This window comes from Malaclemys terrapin, chromosome 7, assembly GCF_027887155.1.
Source record: "Malaclemys terrapin pileata isolate rMalTer1 chromosome 7, rMalTer1.hap1, whole genome shotgun sequence".
Taxonomy (NCBI): Eukaryota; Metazoa; Chordata; order Testudines; family Emydidae; genus Malaclemys; species Malaclemys terrapin.
This window is the reverse complement of record NC_071511.1, coordinates 114876830-114901845: the sequence shown is the minus strand read 5'-3', so window position 1 is coordinate 114901845 and position 25016 is coordinate 114876830. Positions and strand designations below refer to the sequence as shown.

General features: G+C 39.1%; 1 protein-coding gene across 8 annotated transcripts in view; it reads left to right on the top strand.

The window, feature by feature from the left end:
* The window catches only part of ATRNL1 (attractin like 1), a 991165-nt gene that overhangs the window by 467707 nt on the left and 498442 nt on the right, over window positions 1-25016 (top strand). For all 8 annotated transcript variants that reach the window (XR_008445623.1, XM_054034053.1, XM_054034052.1 and 5 more), the window contains 3 exons: window positions 19150-19244; window positions 22346-22424; window positions 23745-23902. Coding sequence is in view for 7 of the 8 variants with exons in the window: in XM_054034053.1 (XP_053890028.1) it covers window positions 19150-19244; window positions 22346-22424; window positions 23745-23902 (332 nt within the window). In the remaining variant the exon portion in view is untranslated. The remainder of the gene's footprint in view (window positions 1-19149; window positions 19245-22345; window positions 22425-23744; window positions 23903-25016) is intronic.

Sequence of the window (25016 nt, the reverse complement as noted above, 5' to 3'; positions counted from 1 at the left end):
ATTGCTAGTTTTCTTTTGGGACATCATTAGTTTAAACTAAATACCTACTGTAATTGTAAAACTGTCATGCTTGACTTAGAATAATGAGTTCCAACAATTATATCCAACACTGATTGACTTTGATACGGATTGAGGCAATTTTTATTATTGTTAAATACAGTAACAATAATGACTACAAACTGTCATTGTCTTTTGAATATGTGGAATCGTGAATAAATGCTGTTCAAAAAGAAATCTCTTTGGTATTTAAAGAGGCTAGTGGAACAAATTGCAGTTTGAATCAGACAATCCCAGGATGCTTTGAGGAAAGATAGGTCTTAGCAGACTGACTACTCACAACATATAAAAGAACAAAAAGCACCAAACAAACGCAGTCTTTGCCTTGAGCTAAAATAACAACACAAACCAATCTGGCCTTCCAGGGAATTATAAACTAGCCTCACCAAATCCCGTAAGCGCCTAATAAAGTATTATGATGCTACCCCAAGCTCTGTAGGTACACTGGCTTTCCTGTGTGTCTGCCTGTTACTTGTTTATATATTGATTTATTGTACCAAATAGCAGCTTGGTTTGCAGCATTTAGGGGCAGGCTGGTGAAACAATTTCTTTGCTGCCACTCAGCTCCTGTTATCTGACTATGCAGAATGCTGGCCTAAGGATTTTGAGGACCAGTGAAGTAGTTCTTTGTACAGCCCAAAGATAACTGCCCATTTTACGTAAAAGAAGTGTGTGGCATGAGGAAGGATCTCTAGGTATCCTTTCACCAGCATACTGATGCAGAAGTGGAACCCAGTTCCCTGTTCCTTTCAGGATCAGTTTACACTGATTGATGTTTCCAATGCTATCATTACAAGAAAAAAAGTGCAGAATCCTAATCAAGGCTCGTAGGGTGAAATCTTGGTCCCATTGATGTCCACGGGGACAGGACTTTACCCCAGGACCTATTTTTGACTCTTCTTCTGACTAGGAGGAATCACTTAGCATAGGAGGACAGTAATCAGTAATACCTCCCTACCTTGCAAGGATGTTGAGAGGCCTTTGCAAGATTTTCCAATGAAAGACTCTGTATGCGTTTTTAAATAACTAGAGGTTGCTTTCTATGTCTAAGATAATAGAATCCTGAACTACATAAATTCCAAGGAGTTGCTTATTAGAATATGGACATCGAGTACTGCATCTCTTTGATTGGCTGAATCAACTGAATTCCAGGCAGGTATATAATAGCCTATGAGACTTTGTTTTGTTCATTTATTATCAGCCTTCTTTCTCTTTAGGGTGTGGAGTTTATGTAAACTCTTCCTGAAATATAACCCATTGATGGTAAGCTGTAATTTACTATAGTCTTGATATGAAAGGGTAGTAATGACAGAAAACAGAAGGGCAACCTGTGTGAGGTCTGAAAGGCAACAATGCACATTAGCAAAATAGATGAAACAACAAACAAGACATTCAGGAAAAAGGTTTGAAACATACCCAATATTAAACAATATGAAGGAGTGCTAATAAGTGAAATATTTGGAGAGAGAGCACATAGAGTAAGAACTGAATTCTTGTCTGAAGAGTGACTCATTGATGGGGTGGGGTGAAGAAAAGCATCTATAAGGTTCTATTTTTTCTGTGTCCATTATTTCCATTTGTTTATTTTATAAACAAAAATATATCATTTTTTCTAAATACCAGCCCTGCAGACTAAACCAGGCATCTGGGAATAAAGCTAGCGTTTTTCTCTTCTCTTGTCTGTCCGTCTATCTGTCCATTTCTCTTTGTCTAATACAAATTCTCATAGTATTATCTGTTATAAATGTTCTGTAAGCGAAATTGGGCCATCAGTTATATTTATACAACCCCATTGCTTTTAGTGGGTTTGTACAGGTATAAATAATTGAAACTTAATATTCTGTTGATGATTTATGAACCAGAATAAAATCCAATTCATCCTTTTTTTGGCTGAATTGGCACTCCATGGTTAACAGGAGTAAAAAGCAGTGAAAATTTGTTGTTACTAAAGTCAGCAGATATTATTCAGAATACACACGGGGGAAGCATACCGGTGAATGAAAAGGTTGCTGGCTGTTTCACAGTAACTTTAAAACATTCTAATGTCCACAGTCTGAGTGTGGTACATTAGCCTTGCACAGTTACAGATATCTGCTGTAAGTCATTGCTTTGTAAAGCACTTTAGAATACATTGCATACGAAAGACATTGTATAATACATAGAATAAAACTCTGTATAGCACAGTTTCTATAAAAGTGTGGTGGATTCATTGACACTATGAGATCTCACTCTTCAGGCAAAGTCCTACTGTAGTGTTAGATTTATGTATTTTAATTCATAATTAAAAAATAAGGAATTAAACCAAACTGAATTTTTTAAGATTTGAGCCTTTGGGGTGGTTGCAGATAATTTAATTTAGGGGAAGACTGAGAATAACACAATAAGTGATCAAATTAAAAGCTTTGCTTAACTATTTTATATTAAATAAACAGGCCTGGCAATATAACCATGCACAGCACTGATACTCACATTCTAAGATGAAATGATGGAGTTAGGGGTGATCGGTCCCTAAATGACGAGAATGGGTACAATCCTTTTTCTAATGGAACAGACATGTGCGCCTAATCTAAAATTAGCATGCTACTGTTCATATAATCAACCAAAACACCCTTTAACAGTAAATCCACCTTTTTTACTATGATTAAATATTTTTACTCATTGTCTAGTTAACATTAAGTGTCATCTTAATTAACTTGTGGCACACTCGCAAAATGTGTTGTATCCCCTTTTAATGCCTGATCTACTAGAGGATATGACCTACTATTGCTACAACCAGCTAATGGATATTCCTTTAGCTCAAATGGTAGAGGTCTGTGCTGCAGTGCTAAAGAACCAGCCTCAACTTCTGCATAGCGAACTTGGGTACGTGCTGAAGTGCATGCACTCTGGAAGAATTTTGGTGGGTTTTAATTTTTGCTATTTTTCGGGGTTATTTTATGGAAATTGATTAATTTTAGGGGGAAATATTTATGTGCATTTCTGGGATAAATCAAGATACACTATTTATAGGTGTTGTTTAATAAGTTGAACATTATAGCAGCAGGATTGAAAATACCATCAAAATTTTACTCAGCTCACTAACTTTCTCAGAAGATAGAAACATCCTTTCCTTGAGGATAAATTATGGTCACAAACAGAAAATGGGTGTATTTTTTCAAACATTTTCCCATTACAGTTAGCAGAACATGCAGTTCACAACTAACTGCCATGAACATATAATGTGTCTTAAGGAATAAAATAAAAATCAGGATACACAACATTGATCCTATTATATTGCCGTAGTGTACATAACAGTCATTGTAACAAATAATAGAATGTTAAAACAGAATACTTTTATTGTTAAGTCAGTATCAATCAAATCTCTTTTGGTGATTAATTTATTTTCCTTCTCAAGTTGCATGAGCGATTTTTGCTGTCTTGCCCCTCCATGCTCCACACACAAATTTTCAAATAATCAACTTCCTGTCCTCTTATCTCATGGAAACTCCCCAAAAGCCAAATCAAGTAATGGGCAGTCACAAGTCCCATGTGCCATTTCAGAACGCACTTCTTCTGCATCTTATTGCTAGGTGCTACTTTTTAAGGAAAAAATACACAGATTTTTTTATTGATGAAAGATTTATATGATGAGCAACATTTGCAAAAGTACCAAAGTGATTTTTGAAAATGGGATTTACCCTCATAAGTGACTTAGGGGCAGCTTTTTAAAGGTACTCAGAAGCCTAAAGATGAAGACAAGTGCTTAGTGGGATTTTCAAACATTTAAATGGGAGTGAGACACTTAGGTACTTTTGAAAATCCCACTACGTGCCTGACTATATTTTTAGGTACCTACAACCTTTAAAATCTGACCTTTAGACACATAGGAGTCCAAGTTTCCTTGAAAGTCAAGGGGATTTAGACTCCTAAGTGGCAAAACACATTTGAAAATTTTATTTGATATCTGTCATGTTTCCAGCAAATCATCATGTAGAATTATCTTTTATAACTAACTGCTATGTGATGTATCACATTATTTTACTAAATTAAAACAAAAATATTGCTAGTTAATTGCAAGTGCTGTTGAACAGAGATCATAAGCAGCCATTTAAAAATATTTCTTACAGCAAACACTAGTATAATATTTGTATTTATACTGATAATAAGATTTGTCAATGTATTTTCTTGTTTTCTGGTGGTACAGTTTTTTCAACCATTTTCAGATTGTCACCAGGATTAAGACTTTTACATAATGGCTGAAAGTTGGAATATTAAATATGATTATTTCATTTTTGAAAAGACTGGACTGTTGCAATATTTATTTGCTAGCGCATTTGCTTATATTTTGTCCAGAATGCTTCAGCCTGTATTCTTACAGGAACTCACCTGATTGAAAATATTTCCCCAGTTTTAAGACCCAACAATGTCATTAATTTCAAAATGTATCACTTACTTTTAAAATAGTTAATGATTACAGTTCCTTATATCTGACAGAACTTTGCTTTCTGTATATCTGGGGGTTCCTTTAGGATGAGAATCAACAAGCTGTTAGGTCTGTCCAAGTTGCATCTAAAAATCTCTGGAAGCAAAGGTCTTTGCTAACTATGCTCTACTATTGTGGAATTAGTTCCTGTTGCTTGATGTAGCACTCAGCCAGTTACAACTCTTAAAAAAAACAAACTTCTGTTTGTTGTTTTTTTTTTTAATGTGAAGACTCTGATTATATTAAACATATTTTATTAAAAAACATCATTTGACAACCCCTCCCCTCTTCCATGAAAGATGATAGATCGATACTTTGTGTTGATTATGCTGTTGCTGCTGGTAGTTTTTGAAACTCATGCCCCTGGCAGTATGGTTCATCAGAAATGCAAGTGGATAAGATGTGCAACTTTTACTATTGCCTTGCAGATGACCATGTTTGTTACATTAGATATACAATGGTGGACACTGACGCATACCTGGTAATAGTGAGGATCAGTTGGCTGCTTACACATTGTTAGATGTAAGGGAGTTAAGGCATGAATGAAGGAACTTCAGGGAAAGTTCAAAAATCAGTTAACCTAGTTTGAAATAGGTCTGGTGGTAACCCCAATTTAGATACAGTACAAGTGTGACAGATATATTTTGGTCACAAATGACAAACATGATCTACAGATCATGGCAAACTGACCTGAAGAGCTTTGTGTGGCTCAAAAATTTGTGTCTCTCACCAAAATAATTTGGCCCAATAAAAGATACTACCTCACCCAACTTGTGTGTCAAATGTGATCTATAGCAGTTGATAATGGAACTCAGTCACAAAAGCCAAATTTCTGCAAATAGCTGTGAATATGAATAAGATTGTACTCAACAAACTCTTAATGAAAATACAGAATAATAGCTGTAAAGTGAAGAAAGGAGAAACAAAATGCCTTGTACAATAAATAGATGAAAATATGCCTTGTAGAACTAGCATGAATAGAGAGTGACCTAAATAGAAAAACGTGGGAAGACTGCCTGTGACAAGGCTGGCGTTGGAATGATGAAGGAGGTTCCTACTAGAACTTTAAAAGAGATTTCAGGAAATAAAAATAGCATGGCACTATTCTTTGATTCTTTTTTCCCCCCAGAAAGGCAATTTGTCTTTTTATTCACAAAATTAGTCACAGCAATCCAGTCACATAGAATTGTCATGAAAATGTACCAGCTGAAGCACAGAATCTTCTCATTTGCCTTTTACCACAATGGTGACGATTGTGGAAAAAATGATCATATTTTATACTACATAAGCCAACAAAAAACCCTCAACAAAACATGAATACCCAGTTCAGTGGGCAAGTACAATATGATAAGATTGCTGCAATCTTTTCTTAATCTAGTAAAATAAGTGGTCAGTGAAATAATAACTTAAACATTCTTGGAATGAAAAGAAATAATCGGACTATAATGAATAGAATTATCAAACAGTAGTTTATTACCTACCTTCTAGAAACCAGAGATAATTCAGAGAAAAAGTTCACCAAGGAGAGAAACATACCAACTGTGCTTAATTCCCAGCTACACCAAGTTTACATAGCTGTAAGCCACCTTTCCCTTCCCTTGATCTTAGGGTGCCTGGGGGTGAAAATACTGCTCCAATTTACCTTACTAGCAGCTATCTGCTGCACAGACCAAGGATGTAGTGGAACTCATAGCACTTTGCCTCTCGTGTGCCCTTTTCCCCAATCCCGACATGGAATAGGAAGAAGCTGGGTGCGTAGTGTTTAACCTCTTGAGTACCATCTCCAATCAAATGTTAATTAATAATATAAGGAAATCCTATGATCACTGTGACTGTATAATTTACTAATATATGAAATAAATGTAAAGTAAACTATTTGAATGCTCTGTGTTATCTGTTGAAATGACAACAGAACTTTTAGAACAATTTTGCCTTTTAACAGTTCATTTAAAAAACCCCATTGTTCAGGAAACCCCCTTTCATTGTAGGCCTCTTGTTTTATGTGACTGCCTCAAAGGATCCCCACTTTTTATCTTTCTTGTGCCCTTCAACCAATTTTTATCCCCTCTATTGCAGCCAGCAACATTGCCAGTATAGCCTCTTCCAATCAATTCTGGTGACTGACTGCCTGTTGTCAGTTCCTGTCTTGGCAATGAGCAACCACTCTCAGTAAAATCTTTCAGTGTCCACAAGCCTAGCTTCCAGAATAGGCCTGCTTTTAGTCAGTGAGTGGGTGAGAAACAATGTGGATTAAGAGCACCAGCAATTCAGGATCTACGGGTTGCAAGATAGGCACCTATACATCTATAAAGTCAAAAAGGGAGCCAGGAGCCTGATCATATGATTGCTGGAGTTTGTAACGCCACCTATTATTAAAGTTGCCCCACAGTTCTCATTATAAGACCCTGTTTTCAGTTGCTTATAACTTTGCCTTAACCCTTTGGGCTGAAATTTTCCATGCTGGATGTCTGCCTCCGAATGAATTTTTGGGGAAAGTTTTAGCCAACAGTTCCGCTGTTTCCAAGAATGATACCGGGGAAAACATGCCCATGTTAAAAAATTCTGTTGACTTTTTCTTTGAAAACTTGTAGCATTCCAATGCTTTGGAGCAGGAACTTGAAATTGGAGCGGGTGGTCTTTGTGTGAGGGAGGTGCTTTTTGACATCTAGTGAAAATCTGCTCACATTTGGTTGCATTAGATAAGCCTTTAAAATAAACAGTTTGTGCATGCTCAGTTGAGACTTTGGGAAATTTAGCTTCTAAATTCCCTGAAAAGAATAGTGTCTGCATTATGTATTGTGACAAAGTTCCTCCTCTGTCTTGGTGGGTCCTGCGCTTATTGGCAGATTTTCTTGCCTCAGAGATTCACCATGTGGGTTGGGGAACAGCCCAGAGACCTTCCCCTCTGGAAGAACTCACAGTCCAGGTCAATTGGGAGGTTTGGGGGGAACCCGGGCCCGCCCTCTACTCCAGATTCCAGCCCAGGGCCCTGTGGACTGCAGCTGTCTCTAGTGCCTCCTGTAACAGCTGCATGACAGCAACAACTCCCTGGGCTACTTCCCCATGGCCTCCTCCAAACACCTTCCTTAGTCTCACCACAGGACCTTCTTCCTGGTGTCTGATAACACTTGTGCTCCTCAGTCCTCCAACAGCATACTCTCAGCTCCTTGTGCCTCTTGCTCCCAGCTCCTCACACTCACACACAAACTGAAGTGAGCTCCTTTTAAAACCCAGGTGCCCTGATTAGCCTGCCTTAATTGATTCTAGCAGCTTCTTCTTAATTGGCTCCAGGTGTCCTAATTAGCCTGCCTGCCTTAACTGGTTTTAGCAGGTTCCTGATTACTTTGGCACAGCCCCTGCTCTGGTCACTCAGGGAATAGAAAACTACTCATCCAGTGACCAGTATATTTGCCCTCTACCAGACTCATGTACCCCACTGGTCTGGGTCTCTCACAGTATGCTCCAGTCTGAGGCTGAGTAGAACTTTCCCTGCAATTGCAACCGAGTTGCTGTGATCTGTGCTGGGTCTGGGTCTGGGTCTGGGTCTGGGCAGCTGAACTGAGAGCAGGGAGACACACTCTCTTATGCTTTTAATGACTCCCTTGATAGGCCCGGGAAGCATGGAGGGGGAAACTACTTGATTCAGAGGCAGAGAAGACAAAAGAAGACCATGTGCAGCGGGAAAGAAAAGGTTGGAACAAGGAGCAGTAGGTGGATGGGAGACTACAATTGCCTGGGCAGAGAGACTGGGAGCCAGGTAGCGAAATGGTGAGGGGGAGTGAGCCAATAAGTGGGATGAGGCTGAGAAAAAATCAGGGTGTTGTGGGGAGAACTGAGACTGGCTGGACAGAGAGACTGAGACAAGGAGTCAGGGATGAGGAGCTGAGAGAGGGAGATTGGGTCTTGGAGCCAGCAGGAAGCAGGGATATGGTTAAGGGTGGGCAGTACTAGAGGCCAGGATGGAGTGGGAAGACATGTGAGATGAAGAGGCAGAATGAGGGAAACTGAGAATGGCTGGACAGGAAGACTGGTACAGATAGTCTGGAAGCATGAGAGTAAGACTAGCTGGACAAGACTGGGACTCTGATGAAGAGCCGAGGTGGGGAAGAAACAGGACGAACAGGAGGAGGAGGAGGCAGCAAGGCAGAAGGGATCATGATTGAGGGGAATAGGCAAAAGAGTCTGTGCTCACTACAGCACACTCCTTTCCAGAGCCTGGAATACAACCCAAGATTTCTTAGTTTCACCATTCCTCTGCTGTCAGCAAATATCTGTGAAACCCACTGGCAGAATGTCACATCCCCTTCTAGTGCTGGTCCACATAGAGGGGTGACTACTACAGCTATTAATTACTCTGTTAGCTCAAACAGCTGAGCTCTTTTGTGGTGGATCTAAAGATTCCAGCCTACCAGTGATGACCCATATGAATGTCAATATGATGTCATGTGAATGAATTTCTGTTTTTTGTTTCAAGTTTGCTTCTTTAAAAACATAGGAAATTACACACAGACAATCCTATGTTAAAATAACATTAGTAAGGCGGTTTGTAGTTTTTTCTGTAGCTGCATTGGTCCCAGGATATGAGAGACACAAGGTAGCTGAGATAATATCTTTTATTGAACCAACTTCTGTTGGTGAAAGAGACAAGCTTCTGAGCTACACAGAGTTCTTCTTCAGGTCTGGGAAAGGTAATCCGTGTTGCAGCTAAATATGGGTAGGAATAGATTGTTGAGCATAGAAGTAGGCAAGTAACATTTCTCTGGTCATGGGACAAAGGAGGGCTAGTGGCTTACAGCTTGTTGTAAAGAGACATTAAACCAATGTCTCTGTTCAGTCCATGGTTTGTAATGTCTAGCAAAGTTATGAATTTCAACTCCCAAGGCTGTCTTTTGAAGGTGTTATGCAGGTTTCCTTGGAGGACAGTGTCTGTGAGGTCAGATATGGAGCGATCATTTTGTAAAAATTGTTCGCCTACGAGTGACGGTGTTTTTGTCTTTTATCATTTTTCTGTGTGAGTTCATTCAAGAGCATAATAGTTGTGTGGTTTCGCCCGCATAATTGTTGTGGGGACATCAAACTGTAATCTTACTAACTGTCGGCCAACTTGGATAAGGGAGGTCTAGCCTAGTGACTAGAGTTGGCAACAGGCCTAGTGGCCAGAGTCAGTCATCAAGAGCCCCAAGCCAAGAGTCGAGCTGTAATCAGGAGCCAAACCGGAGGTCAGGAACTGGAGTGAGCAGGGTAGCAGGCAAGGAGTGGTTCAAAGCAGAGGCAGGACCGAGTCAAGGCTGGGTGCAAGGCAGGAGCAGCAGGAACACGTTAGGAGCAGGCACAGTGCTGGATATGAGCCTTGAGAAGCCAGTGAGCTGCTGCTGGCTTAAGAGCCAGCCTGTTGGCATCCGCAGCCATTCAGGTTGCATGGCTACTCATGCAGCCTGCTGCAGACCAGCTGTACTGATGAGGCTGCCTGGACACTAGCTATGCTGCAGGCCATGATTCCTCACAGTATCCCCCCACCACTTCAAAGGCATTGTCTAGGGGTCTTGGGACCTGGTTTCTCAGGGTAAGCATTAAAGACTTGCAGGAGGTCCAGGGCCTGGATGTGGTCTGTGGGTTTCCATGAACACTTGTCTGGCCATACTTGTCCCAGTCAATTTGATATTGTAGTTTCCCCATACCCGATGAGAGTCTAGAATCTGCTGAACCACTTATTCTTCTTGGCCCTGAATGGTTATAGGTGGAGGAGGAGGAGCAGTATGGAGTAGGAAAGGGTTCTTGATGGATGCTACCTGGAACCCCCATATCAACCCATCATATAATTATGATATATTTCATATAAAGCATGCGATGTAAGATATCATATGAAAGATCATGATCTGCTGAAACCCATTGTTCTGTCCAAATATGTATATAATTAGTGTGTATGAAGTTATGAGATTTTGCTGTATGGGTGTTACCGGAATATGCTGCAAGTTTGATAGTCTATACTTTTAGGTGGTGATCCATTCCCAGGAGAGTGTTAAGCAACCATTAATCAGCAGGGGAGTTGTAAACAAGGGATTTACAATACTTTAAGGGGATGCACAAGCATCACACAATGGGGAAATTTCTCAATTCTGTGACTCAGCAAAGCCCACCAGAACATATCTGAGCTAGTGCTTTCCAGGCACATGGACTGAAGATATAAAATAGGGGACATCGTGCTTTCACCTTTCTTCTCCCCCTCCTATGCTGGTAGCAACAAGAAGACAAAGACTTAAGATGAGGACACTGGTCCCAGGCTTAAAGGGGAAGCCCGTGTATTAAGAACTATAACCTACCTACAACATCCAGTGGGGTGAGAAAAACTGCTTGATCCAAATATTGCCCACCGTAATAAGGTTTAAGATTTAGACTACACGCTTGCCTTTTAGGTTTTTTTTGGTAACTGTTTTGACCTTTTGTGCCTACTACTTAAAATCTATCTTTCTGTAGTTAACAAATTTGTTTTATGTTTTACCTAAAACAGTGTGTGTTGCTTGAAGTGCTTGGGAAATCTCAGCTCAGATTGCAAAGGCTAGTGTGTGTCCTCTCACATCGAGGAAGGGGCAGAATGGTTTAATAAACTTACACTGGTCAGGTTTCTTACCAGGGCAGGATGGTATAGTTCTGGGATTTAAGGCTGGGGACTTGGGAGATTTGCTGGTGCCTTTTTCTCTGTGATTCTTGCGTGGCTCAGGGAGCATTCATGCAATTTAGCTGGGTGTGAGACTCCACATGCTGTTGTGCTGTGATAACAGTGCCTGGAGGGGTTTACTGCTTGTCACTAGCAAAGCATTGTGAGAGACAACCCAGGCTGGAGAGCTAAGGGGGCACAGGGGTACCCCAGTTTCAGGTTGTACCCTGGGGAACAATGGTTTTAAAAGTGAGGCATGGAAGATGGGTGAATCTTGAGAGAGTCTGGTAACTGCAACTTGAAGGTAACTGGGTTAATCTGTTTCATGATCTGGAAGGGCCCCAGGTACTTGTGGTCCAGCTTTGCAGTGGGGTGAGATGATCACTGGTTCTGGGTGGACAACCAAATCTTATCCCCTACTCCAAGACCAGGTGTTGGCAGGTGGGACCAGTTGGCGTACCATTTATAGGTAGCCTTGGAGACTTCTGACTGCCTCTGGACTTCTTGTTGTGCCTGCCGGATGCAGGTTCTGAGTTTAGTAACAGCAGGCATTGAGGATTCAGCAGAGATCTCTGGATGAGCACAAAGATAGAAACCATAGTTAGCAAAGAAGGGAGTCTGCTTGGTGGAGGCATGTATGGCATTGCTGTATGTGAACTCGGCATGAGGGATCAGGGACATCCAATCATCTTGATGATAATTCAGAAGAAATATAGGTATTGCTCGAGGATCTGAATGACCCACCCCGTCTGCCCATTGGGGCTGGGGTGATAGGCTGTTGAGGTCAAGGTCTTGATACTCAGGTGGCATAGGAATTCTCACCAGAAGTGGGAAATAAACTGGAATCCTTAGTCAGACACCACTCCCGTGTGCAAATCGTGGAGATAGATGTTGCTCACAAACAGGTGGGCTGTCTCCTGAGCAAAGGGAAGTGCTTGACATGGAATAAAATGCACCATCTTAGTTAAGTGGTCAAGGCTTGGGAAGGCAGTAATTCCACAAAAAATCCATTGAAACGATGGCCCAATGCTGAGGTGGAGTAGGTGAGGGCTGGAGGAGACCCAGTGGTCTTTAACAGAGGGGTCTTGGTCCAGGCACAATGGTCACAGGACTCTATGTAGGACGTAACAGAGGCACCATAGCCTCTGAACTGTTATCCTCCATCCACATTCAGTTGCCTAGCGATCCCTTGCTATCCAAACCTTTCGAGCCTTGGACCATGACCAGGACCAGACCTCTACAGGCTTCACATTCCAACAGACCACTCGCTTCGAGTCCTACAACTCTGCCATGATGCCCCCCCTAGCAGACCACTTCGGTCATTCCAAGACCCAGCACCTGGTTTCCAGGAAGTTTTAGTAGACGGCTTTATGCACCTCTGTTGCAGAAAGGACTGCCTCAGTATGAAGTTTGAAGCATCTGCCTCTACTGTGAACTGTCTGGCGGGGTCTGGGTGGATCAGGATGGGGGCTGTGATGAACTTCTGTTTCAGATTATCAAAGGCAGCCTGTGCTTCTGGGGACTATGAACATTCGGTCCCTTTCATATCAAGGCTGTAAGAGGGCTGGCCAAAGCAGATAATCCTGGAATAAATAATCTATTCTGTGGACATTCTTCAGTGCCACCCAATCTGAAGGTCCATTTCCAGCCCCTGAGTGGAGATGATATATCCAATGAATTCAACTGCATTTCTCCTGTTTGGCATATAAATGATTCTGGCATAGCTTTTCAAGAATGCTACGCACATGCTGGTTGTGAAGAGCCAGGTCTTTGGAGAAAATCAGAATGTCATCAAGGTAGATGATGACAAAGTGGTCTAGCGTATCTCCAAATATATTGTTCATAAAGTGTTGCATACTCTGAAGGGCATGACTAGAAATTCGTAGTGGCTGTATCTAGTACAAAAGGTGGTCTTTCACTCATCTCCCTCCTGCATGTACCCCAGATTATTAGCCTCATGCAGATCTAACCTTGTGAAAATACAGGCCACGTGGAGCTGGTCTAAGAGCTCATTGATAAGGGGGAACGGTTTCGTATGGTCACCTTGTTCAGGCTCAGTAGTCAGTGCATGTATGGCCACAAGGAGCCATCTTTCTTCTTTATGAAAAAGATGGGAGCACCTGCTGGAGATGTGGAGGGGCAGATGAAACCCTTCTGAAGTTTCCCCTGCAAGAACACGTGGAGAGAGAACAAAGTTCAGGTTCGGAGAGGGCCTATATCTAACCAAATGGGATCTTGGCTTCAGGCTAGAGATCGATTGGGCAATCGTAAGTTTGATGTGGAGGCAGGATATCTACCTTCCCTTTGTCAGAAACATCAGAGAAGTCACAGTACTTGTGGGGGATGTTGGCCAAAGCAGGAGGGGCCACATTGGATGCTGAGGAAGGTGTGTAGTGAATGAGGCAGGGGATTGTAGGGCGAGAAAGGAAGATTTCATAGTTAAGGCAGTTGAATGATGCCCTGGAGAATCATATTCTATCCCTCTCTTTGCCACAAAGTTCCTATGTGATTCTAGTCAAGGTACTTAAACCAAACTTTTCAGAGATGGTACCTAATTGTGTGTTCCTTATTTTCTGGCTGCTTGACCTGAGACCCTGGAGTCTGATTTGCAGAAGTGCTGAGCACTCTCAGCTGCAACTGAAATCAATGGGAGTTGTGCCTGGAACATATAAAATGCTATGTAGTCTGGAAAAATTAGGTTCTATGTATCTCAGATTGGGCACCCAAAATTAGATAATTTTGTCCTTAATCTCTCTGTGTCTCAGTTCCCCATCTGTAAAATGGGGATATCATCCCCTTGTTTCATGACAGTGAATTCATTAATGTTTGTGAAGCATCAGATATTATGATAATTAGCACCAAAAGAATGAAGTTAAGAAATATTTCACAAAGACTGGACTAGAAGAATAGGTCTAATCATGCATGCACAAAACTTCATTAACCTTATCAAGAGTCATGTGCACTCATCAAAGAGGGAAAATAGCGCTTTAAAAATAAATAGCAATGCAGAAGTTAAAGCATTGCTTTAAAATTTATTTTTCTACTTAATTAAATGGCTACTTTGTTTTGCCTAATTATTGTTGTACTTGCACATGAGTTCATTACTGGCATGTTGAATTGTTTCTAATGATTCCTTTGTTTTTCTTAATTGAGGAAGTAGTCAAGGTTTTTTTAGGATTCAAAACAAAATTGTGAAAAGGCTATCACAACAATAAGCCCCAGCTGTATTTGATCATAGAAATTACTGACGTGATGTTGCTTAATATGGTGCAGATGAAGGTCCTGATTCTCCAATGCCCCCTGCACCTTATGCAATCATGCATATCACTGGAAAGTGGATTTAAAATGCAGCTATTCTGACTTAGTATCATTTTTCCTTGCTTTGCAACGGTGTAAGTGACTGATCACTAGAGCTAGGTGAAAAATATTTTATTTTGGGGCAACCAATACTATTCACGAATTTGACACAAATTTGCTGAATAGTTTTAGCCAAAAAAAACTTGGAAGGGGGGAGCTAGATTCACAGAGAGACTTAGGCAACGTTCAAAAAATGAAGGGGGTGGTGGTGCTGCCAGTTCTTCCCTTCTAATATTTTATAGTCCTACTGTTAAGAGCATTCACCTGGGATGTGAGGTACCCAGGTTCAATTCTCCACTCTGCCTCATGTGGATAAGGGAATTTAAATTTGAGTCTCTGGCATTGTATCTGAGTGCCTCAACCACCAGGCAGATAGGATATTCTGGGGTGGGGTCTCTCTCTCTCTTCTCCCTCTCCCCTCCCCCCAGTTGAAGCTTCTCCACTTTGTATAAATACTTATTGGGCCAGAAAGGGCCAGTGAGTCTGACTATATAGCCTGGTGATTAGGGGACTCACTGGGCTGAGAAACCCAGGTTCTAGAGTCTGCTTCAATGAATGTGGAACTCAGATGTACTGCAATGAGATTATATTTTTAAAATAGGTGCAGTGAGAGAACAGAAACAAATATGACAGTAGAACGAAGAAAGAAAAAAATAAATAATGAATAACAGATACAAAATAAAGATTTCACAGATACAGTATAAAATTGATAGAAGACTGTCTATATTACATCAGATTTCTAGAGCTTTTAAACTGTTGAAAGTGTAACAATAAATAAAATGCTAATAGGCCATTTTATGTAAAATATCTAAAAATTCAAAAGTTTTGTTACAAATAGAAGAATATAACATTGATTTTTATGTCTGACACTCTTTGTTAAAATTTGTTCGATAGTTAAGAGAAAAATCTATGCAACGTGCAAGACATTTAATAGCCTTGTCTTTTTAGAAAATCATTATAGCTAATTAACACTTTGTGAATGAAAAACGTGCTGGGAATTAAATTTGGATGGGGAAAAGTGTGTCTCAGACAGAACTGAAACTCGTGGTCCTGATAAAAAATATTATTTTTCTTCCACTTTTATATTGTTTTATCTTTAAGAATACAAAGTAATACAATATAACATTTAAACATCTCAATTTAAACACACAAACATAAGCAATGATAATGTCATATTCACACTTACAAGTCATCTTTACCTAGTAAAAGAGCAAAAAGAAATCAAGCTGTCAAAGGGGAAAATAAAGTTTATCAATCATTCCCTTCCAGCAAATTTGAAATTATCTGTTGGAACCTAATAAAACAACATAATGTTATAATTCTGCATATTGCATTGAGAAACTTATTTCTTTGCTATACAGCCTTATAGATGTGATGAGCACCTGGTATGTTTTTACCTTTTACCTCATGCTCCATTTGTATAAATGTGGAGAGGATTTAGCCAAGTAACCACATTGTTTGTTCAGTTGGGCTGTGATATCTAGAAGCCAACTTATTCATCCTAAAGTTTACTTGTTTGAATGAGATGCAGGCCAGACAGATAAAGCAGTGTAAGAGTGCCTTTTAGTTGGTGTTGAACTACAGGTGGTAGAGTGGTGGTGATTGTATATGCTATTTGAGTGCTTTACTATCCGCATTTTCACTCTCTTCCCCTGCTGCAGAAAGTTACACTGGAAGATTCTTACCTTCCATTTAATTGGGATCAATGCAGGTTTTTTCCCTAATTAAAGTAATTTGTTGTTGTGATCATGTCTCTTATAAACACAAAAAAAGGCTCATGAAAAGTAAAGGTTAAGGAGGCTGAAATCATAGTTGTTTTAATACCTACTTGCAACAGAAACAAAAGTATATGGAGCCAGATCCTCAGCTAGTGTAAATTACTTGATATAAGTACATGTTAATTCTCATCTCAAGGAATCAGTATCGATAAATATTGTATGTCATTTAAATTAATGTAATTTCTGTTTGTTTAAAGTACTTTATACAACGGATCTGAATCCCATAATAGAACTGGAACTTGTACCCACAGTGAACGCTGTTTTGCTTGGAATCATTCTTTTAGAGTATAAATGTGTTACTGAGCAGCAGGGCAGTTGGTTCACACTCTGATACTCTGAGTGTCCAGAATCTCTTAATTTCTTACCTCTCTCATATGGGTGTTGCTGCACTGCTGCAAGATCTCTACTATAGCCGTAGCTTTGAATATAAAATGTTGCCATATAAAACCAATTTTTATTCTCTTTGGTAATTTATGGTTATTGTGTTGCAGATGCAAGGCCAAGAAAAAAGTGGAAGTCTTGTTGTAAACTATTGTAGATAGTAAAGATTTGGGGAGTTATCTAGTTCACCATCTTTTGCCATTGGGAGAGGCTTTTATTTTTTCCGGAATAACAAGATCCTTTTTCCTTGGCATTTACTTTACAAACACAGATTAAATGAGAGTAACACAGTATCTGTGAAGCTGCTAACATTAATGATGTTGACATATAGCTAAAGGAAAAAATATTCATCTTTATGGTATAACAGATAATGAAAAGCTAAATATTTTGAAGTAATTGAAAAATATGTATTTCTGGGAAATTCTTTTGCTGACTGCTAAGTAACTTCAATTTTAAAAGATTAAATGTAGCTTTTCAACTTCTATTTATTTTATTTTACTTTTTAAAGTCATGTGCACAATAGATGCCAAAATCTTGTTGTTGGAACACATGTGGCCTGGGGTCTACTCTCACCCTCTCACTGTGTGATCTTGTGCAGGGCACTTAAGCTTCTTGGCTGAGATTCAGTGCTGCACCTCTAAGAGATCACAGCAAAAGGCCAAGTGGCGGGCTGTAGTGTCTTTAACCCATCTTTGTATTCTTCAAATTCTGAGCTGCTCCATGGTTCCCGGTGTAATGTTAACAGCCCTGGAGGCCAGTCTAGGTTATAGCAGTCTGCCCCTTTCTAGCTATGGTCCATAGCACTGCCCAGACTCTCCACAGTGCTGTGTTGTGGCCCTGTTCCTGATACGCCCCTCTCACCCTCTGCTGTGTCCCTGGCACATCCCTACACTGGAGAGTGCAGCCTATTGTTGTCTGTTGGCTGGTCCCAGGGTTTTAAGAGCCCTTTTGCATCACTCCTAGCCCTTTTACTTGGCATAAAGTTGCTGGAGTAGGGATGACAATCTTACCCTTTGTCTACCTACATTTGTTTATCTACTTATACAATCAATGGAGATCATAATATTTAGTAATTGTATAAGGAGCCTATCATGAGGGATAGCAAGACTTTCTTAATTATGTTTGTAGAACTATATAAGTGCAATTGTACCATTTAGTTAAGCCTTCCTTGCCGCTCCCCTCCTTCCTCTCCTTCTCCCTTGTCGTTTTGCACTTTGCTCATTACTCAAGCTCCCCTTTTTTAACGAAGACAGGACAAACACCTGCCTCTATGCTGAGTCCACTGCACTGCCACTCACCACTTCTACTCAATCTGGTCAGCCACAGAGTACTGTAAGGAAATGCCAGGTTTCAGATCATGACCTAGATTCCCTATAGTACTGCACAGAAGACTTCTGTCAATAGCAGGAAGATGCCATCAGACCCAACAGAAAAGCATCATCTGAGACTGATATAACTTCTTCCTGCCTTGACCCTGCCTTCTACTTCCTTAATAGTTGTTACTAGTTTTGTTCAGAGGAACATAGGTTTTATATATGTAAGATGAGGCTCATTAGTGGCTAACAGAATTTCATGGAAAGAGGTATGATTAGAGGACACCAAAAATCATTGTTGGGTATTGTTGCATGAAAGTGGTATAAAAAGGAACTACTAAACAACCTCCATTCCCTTTCTTTTCTTTAGTAGGATGAGACTTGGTGGTAAAATTTATCATCGATATGAAAGATATAGAGGAAATCTTTTTTGAAATAAATGACCAAACTCCCATTTGTTTCAATGGAGCCAAGATTTCACCATAGAACTGCAGCAGTTCTGCAATGGGGTATACTGGTATGGTTGTACTATTGGGGCTAAAATTCCAATGTACCACTTCATTATTAGCCGTATAACTACAGCATCATACCTGTGTGCACCTTTACTGTAGAGACAGTTCTTTTATTTTTCGGTACTGTGAAGCTTAGTAATTGTAACATCTATATAATTCAGTTGCGGAACATTGTAAAATCCATGCAAGTATTACAATAAACCTAAAACATTTAAGTGCATTTTTAACAAAAATTTAAACCATTTTTCAGTGTAAAAATCTGGAAACTGACAATGTTCCTACTATATTTTATAGGCCCTTTTGAAAAAACGTACTAATTCAGGAGGCACGACTATCTTGGTAATAGTACAATTTATAATTCAGTGGAAAATAACTCTTGAATCTTTATGCTAATTCTTAGTTCTCAATTTAGACTATTTTGCTTAAGTTCATACTTTCTGACTGCACCGACAGATTGTGACAAATACATAAACATTGAAATGCCAAATGACTTTCTGACTTTTATCATTCTCCATATATTTGAAGTAAAAGTAATAGTAAATGTTCAGGTACTATAGTACATTTAATATTTTTTAAAATATATGTGCACCAGAATCCTACTTGGCAATTTTTTTACAATCTGTTTTGCCCACAGACAGCCTTTTGATTGACTACCAGTTTACCTTCAGCTTATTACAAGAAGATGATCGCCACTTCACTGCCATAAACTTTATAGCAAACCCTGAACAGGTGAGAAATGTAATTAATCAACCCTAATGTAATTTTCTTCAAACTTTTCCATTGTATTTGATTGTGATTTTAGCTCTGCCAAGCACCTGTCAGGTATCTAGGGATAATCCAAAACTTGTTGACATCACTGGACTTTCTTTGACTTCTATGCAAGACCCATCTTTAAACTTCTTTAACTTTCTGAAAAGTAGGTGTTTTTGAGATAAATATCTCTAAATTCGGTCTCCATATTTTTGATATTGCAGCTTTCTAAAACATTCATATAACTTGTGAAATTATATTTCTGTCATTTTAGAGGACCAATCTAAACAAATAGGTTTGCATTGTTGTTCTCTGTTGTCCTCTTGCAACCTCACTGCAACACAGGCATAGCACATGGTCTGATCAGCAACTCCAAAACATGGCAAACGTGTACCAGCATTGGGCTGTTTAGAATATTGCTTTTAGCTACCTTCCAGGTTACAGGCTTACATTGTTGTTGCGAAATACACAGTCTTGTCTGACTAAGCCAGACTTTTCTTAGGTAGGGAAGGAAAAGAGCACACAAAGGGTATATGGGGAGGCTAGGGGGAGGCTGTGACAAAGCCTCACATCCCAGGTGGTAGTTGGGATGCTTCTGGAGCTGGTTGAGGTGGTGTTGGCATCTGGTGCCTCCCTCTGGCCTGATCTGGTCAGGGCATTTCTCAGAATTAGGATGAAGAAGGTCAGGGGTTCCAGAAGGTGCGGAAGGAGAGTGGCAGCTATGGTAGGGAAGATTGCAGTAGCAAATTTTTTGTCACAAAATACCCATCCCTAGATATGTATAAAATTGAGTTATATTTTAATGTGTGTGTCCTCATGACCTAAAACAGAGAATTTTCAGCAGAGGATAATTATGATGATGCATCACATAGATTATATGATAAGAAGATCTCATGTTTAAGATGTCTCATCTCATTTGCCACTTAGGGCTCATCAACACTGCCCTACAGTTCAGAGTACTGGGGTGTGAATAGAAGTGTGCACCCAGGAGCATGCTGAGCTGTAATTGTCCCATGTAAATACTGTGGGTGTAAACTAAAAGGTTCCTACTTCGCATTAATGTAGTCCTGCTTGAAGAGGACTACACTAGGAACCTTTTAGTTCGCGCCCACAGCGTCCACACGGGGGAGTTACAGCACAGCTCTTTGGTGTGCACTGCTATTCCCTCCCGCCCTCCCCGTAGCCGAAACTATTGAGCAGTGTAGACATAGCTTCTGTGTAGTACTGAGGACATATTTTCCTACTGTTTTCCTACTTCTCAGGAATCTTAGTCTCACTTTATGATGATGGGAAAGTGGCACAAAAATAACCCTAAATAAATAAATAAAACTTAGAAAAGGCAGCAGAGACTGTTCAGAAATTTTCTGAGTCAAATCAAAATTACAAAGTGAATGAGCGAATGGCTCTAATTCCCTATGGGCATCAATCTTGGCTAGAGGCTTGAGGCCCCGCCAGACTGTGAGCCTGTAATCACAGTGAAGCTTGTATGTTTGACTCTGATTTAAAAGAACTGGATGTATACATTTTGGATGGTTGTATATTGGAAATTAAATGAAGTTTATGGTGGACCTGATATTCTGTGAATGTTTTTTGGTGTTAGTTTACTATAAAGGGTGATTTCCTTGATTGGTGGTGATTATGTTCCCAGGAAATTAATCTGAGCAATCTTATCTCAAAGTTAGTTCTGTGTGAGTCAGAAAATATTTTCTAAAAGTGAGGGTTACTACCGTATATATAGTCTACCAAAGACATTAATGGTCTGGAGATTGGTGTGGACTGTACCCTCAGCAAGTTTGCAGATGACACTAAATTGGGAGGAATGGTAGAGACGCTGGAGGGTGGGGATAGGATACAGAGGGACCTATACAAATTAGAGGATTGGGCCAAAAGAAATCTGATGAGGTTCAACAAGGACAAGTGCAGAGTCCTGCACTTAGGACGGAAAAATCCCATGCACTGCTACAGACTAGGGACTGAATGGCTAGGAAGCAGTTCTGCAGAAAAGGACATAGGGGTTACAGTGGACGAGAAGCTGGATATGAGTCAACAGTGTGTTCTAGTTGCCAAGAAGGCATTTTGGGCTGTGTAAGTAGGGGCATTGCCAGCAGATTGAGGGACGTGATCATTCCTCTCTATTCGACATTGGTCAGGCCTCATCTGGAGTGCTGTGTTCAGTTTTGGGCCCCACACTACAAGAAGGATGTGGAAAAATTGGAAAAAGTCCAGTGGAGGGCAACAAAAATGATTAGGGGGCTGGAGCACCTGACTTATGAGGAGAGGCTGAGGGAACTGGGATTATTTAGTCTGCAGAAGAGAAGAATGAGGGGGGATTTGATAGCTGCTTTCAATTACTTGAAAGAGGGTTCCAAAGAGGATGGATCTAGACTTTCTCAGTGATAGCAGATGAGAGAACAAGGAGTAATGGTCTCAAGTTGCAATGGGGGAGGTTTAGGTTGGATATTAGGAAAAAACTTTTCACTAGGAGGGTGTTGAAGCACTGGAATGGGTTACCTAGGGAGGTGTTGGAATCTCCTTCCTTAGAGGTTTTTAAGGTCAGGCTTGACAAAGCCCTGGCTGGGATGATTTAGTTGGGGATTGGTCCTGCTTTGAGCAGGGGATTGGATTAGATGACCTCCTGAGGTCCCTTCCAACCCTGATATTCTATGATTCTATGACAGTGGTGGAAACCCACTAACTGGGATCATTTAAGTATACACTGGATGAAATATGTTAGAATATCCTTTACTGAGCAAATTTTTATTAGCAAGACAAGTAATTTTTATTAATATTTTTATTCATATATAGGCTGAGTTTTTTTTAGTTTTAAAAAAATAGTGTTTCTTGATTTAGATTGTAATATAAAACAAGATCATTGGTGAAAGTTATATCTCAGGGTCATGTCCTGCTGATGGGAGTTTTGCTCTTGACTTCACTGCGCCCAGTGTTTGCAGTCTACAGTAGATATGTGAAAAAGGGGGAGAATTAAAAAGTTTGTTTAATTATGTACAATAGAGGTACATTCAGTGCAGTACATTTCTGTTATATTTAGTTAATTTTAATGTTGTTTTTTTTATATCTAGTCAAACAAAAATTTGGATATATCAATTAATGCATCAAACAACTTTAACCTCAATATTACATGGTCTATTGGTTCTACAGGTAAGGAAGCATTTTGACATGATGTTTTTGCCCTGTATGTCTCAAGAACTGTTCGTTTAAGCTATTTTAACATAATTGTCCTCTTTGTTGCTAATTTCAGTAATAAAATTTTATAAAATGTATTATTTTACTATTATCATTATGCTAGTATTAATAATATTACTTAAAATTCAGATAATAATTTGTAATCTGAACAAAGCTTCATTAACATGTTAACTTTCTCTTCTATTCAATTAAAATTACTTTGGTAGCAAAAGCTTGTACTCTATTTAATTTTTTAAAATGGCAGTGTTATGAAATGCTGTGATTTTAATTAAGATAAATTACTTCCTAAACTACCGGGGAGACTGAGATTTTAATTTCTTTGTTTCAGTGTTCAAGCTAAAAATTTAATTATTAACCTTAATATCGATATCAAACAATAAAATTCATCTGTGAATGCTGATAAAAGGAGCTGCTTATCTGTTTTTTTCCCAAACTTTGAACCCCATTATGCCTTTTGCTTTAATAAAGAGAAAGAAAAGCTTTATTTAGGAAGTTTCCATGAATTGGTTCTGTTGACTTTCTGAAAATATATCCAAGGAGAAGCACAATGCTTACAACTTAAAATGTACATTTTTTTAAAAAAGAATAAAACTAGGCCTTTAAAGATGGTTTAAGAACTTACATATTCTTGAGAATTTTTGCACTTAGTTGCATCTAACAGTATTTTATGGGAGGTCTTGAAAGCTTTGTTTTAACATATCTTTGCTAGCAAATTCTATTTTTTTTCCATGATCATCTGTTTTACTTTACTAAGTCAGCAATGCCCTGATCAAACAGAATTGGTGAGAAGCCTTATGGTTTACAATAAATGATATATGGTTATCTGGTTTATTATTCAAGTTTCTAAGAGCAGTTGAAACAGTATAGCAATATTTTAAAATGCAGACAAATTCACTTTCCACACTTTAGTAACCTATGAATTTTTATTGAAATGGGATGTAAATTACTAGGGGAAACCGTATTAGCTGTGTAGTTAACCGGGATAAGCTTGCTATAAAACTCATATCAAAGTACATCTTCCATCAATTTTATGAATCATTCATAATCTTTTGAAATTGGCATGGTAGTGTGTGTGAATTTTCTATGTGTGTGTGTATATATGTGTGTCATATACTTGTATGTTTAATGTATAATATATAATAAACAGAAAAAAATATATAAAAGAATGTTAAGGTTGCAATGTCAAGCACTCTCAAGTAAAGTTAAATTGCAGGAGCCTGAGCAAACTTACTTTGGCCCCTTTTATGATAATTTAATATTTCTTTATAATTTTAGCAGGAACAATATCTGGAGAAGAGATTCCTGTTGTTTCCAAGACTAATATCAAGGAATTTACAGATAGCTTTTCTTGTGAAAAATTCAACTTTCGGAGTAACCCAAACATCACTTTCTATGTGTATGTCAGCAATTTTTCCTGGCCAATCAAAATACAGGTTAGTTGTAAATATTAAGCCATTTACTACTCCTGGTGATTGTGAGAGGTTTTGTTTTGTTACTTAAATGAATATTTCCACTGCTACGGAGATTGCAGAAATGATTATTATGTAGATAATATATTCTCCAGAGTATGATTTGTTGTATATATTTAGTCTTTCTGCAAACTGGAGTACCTCCAAATGACTAATGACTTACTCCTGTTTATTTATGTTCCATTAATTATGAGATTTGTATTGAGGGCTATTTTGTTTACAAATGTTTGTTCAAAATGAATGAGATTTTTAATCCTCAATTGTACCCTCAAGGTAAAAATTAGTGCATAACAATAATATATGTTCTGATTAGGTTTTTGTAAACCATTAGCATTCTTACTAATTGAATTTTAATTGGTTAAAGGTTTAATGTCTGTGCTGTACTATAGTGTGACAGCTTGTATTCAGCGTTGTTGTAGCTGTGCTGGTCTCAGGATATTAGCGAGACAAGTTGGGTGAGGTAGTATCTTTTAGTGGATAAACTTCTGTTGGTGAGAGAGACATAACATTTGGTAAAAGGGGTATTCATTTAGAATTCATTTTCTCTTTTGGGACTTAAGCCAGTGAGGTGTTTAATAGCCTGAATTTCCAGTGATATGAGTGGGAATTGATGGCACCGAGTATCTCTCTCGATTCAGGCCTCTAAGGTGTGAGATTCTTCCGTAGTTGTTATACTGTTTTGTGTTTTTTTTGCTAGAAATTTCAGGGATCTTTCTAGCTTTCATTAATATAGCTGAATTTTGGATTGCTGAGTGTCTGTCCATCCCACAGAGGACATTTCAGAAGGTATCTGGATGAAAGGCTTACAGCCTCAATTTCATTAAAGAATTATTTTTAGAATAAATTGTTAAAATCACATACGGCTTTCCAAGTCCCTTGTGTTTTACTTAATCCATCACAACAGGCCCAAATTTCCTGCTAGCAGTACTGCCACAAATCAGCCACCTACATGGCACACATCACTACAAGCATCCTATAACCATTTCCAAGTCGAGATAATTGGGAATACAAGTTAGGGTTATCCAGTGCAAAAGTTGTTTCACCCATCCATAATAATCATCTTATGAGTAGACCCTGA